General features: G+C 44.6%; 1 protein-coding gene across 2 annotated transcripts in view; it reads left to right on the top strand.

Annotated features, from left to right (window-relative positions):
• Enpep (glutamyl aminopeptidase) overlaps positions 1 to 2,231 on the top strand; it is a 108,231-nt gene that overhangs the window by 59,676 nt on the left and 46,324 nt on the right. For both annotated transcript variants that reach the window (XM_012513687.2, XM_023710010.1), the window contains one exon: positions 1,248 to 1,313. In XM_012513687.2, the coding sequence (XP_012369141.1) occupies positions 1,248 to 1,313 (66 nt within the window). The remainder of the gene's footprint in view (positions 1 to 1,247; positions 1,314 to 2,231) is intronic.

Below are 2,231 nucleotides of genomic sequence, written 5' to 3'. Positions count from 1 at the left end.
CTCTTATTTTTCTGTTATGTAGTTAATAAGACATGTCATTTATATAGGCACCTTTTGCAGCAGAATCCTGTAATTCTCCCAGTAAACATTTAAATTTTGCTCCATTGGAAGGAAACAGTTTTATGATTTTTAAGTAAGGCTTAAGGATGGCATTGTTACCATATTCTAAATGTTGCCTTTTTCTCCATTAAAATTCTATAAAATGCTACTGAAAATCTATGACCTCTGTTTTTTTTTTTTTTTATGTATTTGGTCCAGGGTCTCCCTACGCAGCTGGGCTATCACCTACCTTATGTTACCCATGCTCTCTCTCAACACCTCCTTCGGGCATTTGCCATTCCTGTGTGTCAAATGATCTCAAGTTTTATGTTAGTACTTTTCTGCCCATTTCTCATAGATTACCCACGACGTTAAGTGATTCAAGAGCCACTACCACCTATTTTATTATTTGGAAGATGCCTAAAAATGCTGCTACTTGCATCATAATCATTTAAATGAATACTCAAAACTGGTTTGAATGAAAAAGCTACATATCAGTACTTGACATTTATGGTGTCACCTTTCCGGGTTCTCCTCATCCTTTCCGTGGCATCTGCCAAGCTTGTTTTATTCACTTTTTCACATTGTTAATGTTCTTTTTGTCTTTGTGTTAAGATGAAAATACCAGGTCTACCTACAGCCAACCACAATAACTCGCAGAGAAGTCAGCACTCGTTCCTTCTAAGTGCTGGGTATCCCAGGGACTTAAGATATTAGAGCATAAATAAATAAATATTTCAAAGCCCTTAGTCTTCTCACTAGGTAGCAAAACAATTCAACATATTGCATAAATTATTTTACAAATTACATAGTTAAGTGGAGAAGAGCGGTTTTCCGGTAAGTTACTTGGAAACTGACTTAAAATCCTATACGTGGAGTGTTTTATTGTTTATTTTTAACAAAATAACGTGGTTTTCAACTGTTCCTCCTTTAGCATTGCTCCCCCTGCTGGTTCATTTGAGGAAGTGCAACAGTTATTGGCCCTTGAAGCCACTGAAGTGACAATTTTAGGAACTTTACTTTTTAATTATTTCAGAAGCATAGATTTACAAAGGCTGCCACGCGATCTTACCCTAAAATTCTAGAACGATGACCATATAGTTTCACATCTTTGAGAAATGATGAAACAAAGTTCACAACAGTGACAACTGATACCCGTTAGTTGATATCCCTTAATCAGCTTAACATGCGATGTCTCTGCACCCCAGGGGGCTTCCATCCTGAGAATGCTGGAAGACTGGATGACGCCAGAGCTATTTAAAAGAGGATGTCAGGTACGATGTATCACTTTCAGTGATATTAAAAGTAAACTGCACAGATAGGTGGCTAATGAATGCGAAGGGGTAGGATTATTAAGACCAGTTCCTTCTTTACCTTCCTGTTTTAGGGCCAAATAACATAGCAACAGATAAAAAGCAATATCCACGCCCAAGTCTCACGGGAAAGTTTAAACAGAGCAGTTGCTTTGGTTACCTGCCGCATGTGCGAGCGCTTGGGCTCCCAGAACAAGTTGTGTGTAGTGGCTTAGACAACAGAGCGGTGTTTTCTCACCGTTGGGAAGACGGAGGTGCCCAAGACTGAAACGCCAGCCAGTTGGGTCCCTGCTCCGGGCTCTCTTGCTGCCCCCTCCTCGGGTCACCAGCCCGCTGCCTGGGCCCGCAGGGAAGTGCGGGGGCGGGGCTCTGAGGGCTTTCCGGAGAACCCCAGTCTTATTATTGAGGTCTCATCCCTCCTACGTCATCTAGACTGGGATACCTTCCCAGAGCCCCATTAGGAACACAGTTCACCCGGAACCACAAGATGTAAAATTTAAGTATTTCCAAGTGACTATTTCCTTACTGTAAGTATACAACCTTAGCCTTCTTGTTGGCCGGGAATGTATCAACTAGCACCTGAAGAAAGCATGTGGTCCGTGTAAGCGACCTCACCAAGCTCTCGGACCAGCTAGGGTATTCCCGCACGTGTTTGGCTGCTGCACGCCGTGCCCTCCTGCACACACGGCGCCCTCCTGCACACACCGTGCCCTCCTGCACACACCGTGCCCTCCTGCACACACCGTGCCCTCCTGCACACACGGCGCCCTCCTGCACACACGGCACCCTCCTGCACACACCGTGCCCTCCTGCACACACCGTGCCTTCCTGCACACACAGCGCCTTCCTGCACACACGGCGCCCTCCTGCACACACGGC

The sequence above is a fragment of the Octodon degus genome, unplaced genomic scaffold, assembly GCF_000260255.1.
Source record: "Octodon degus isolate 3935 unplaced genomic scaffold, OctDeg1.0 scaffold00016, whole genome shotgun sequence".
Taxonomy (NCBI): Eukaryota; Metazoa; Chordata; class Mammalia; order Rodentia; family Octodontidae; genus Octodon; species Octodon degus.
This window is presented reverse-complemented; position numbering and strand designations above follow the sequence as displayed.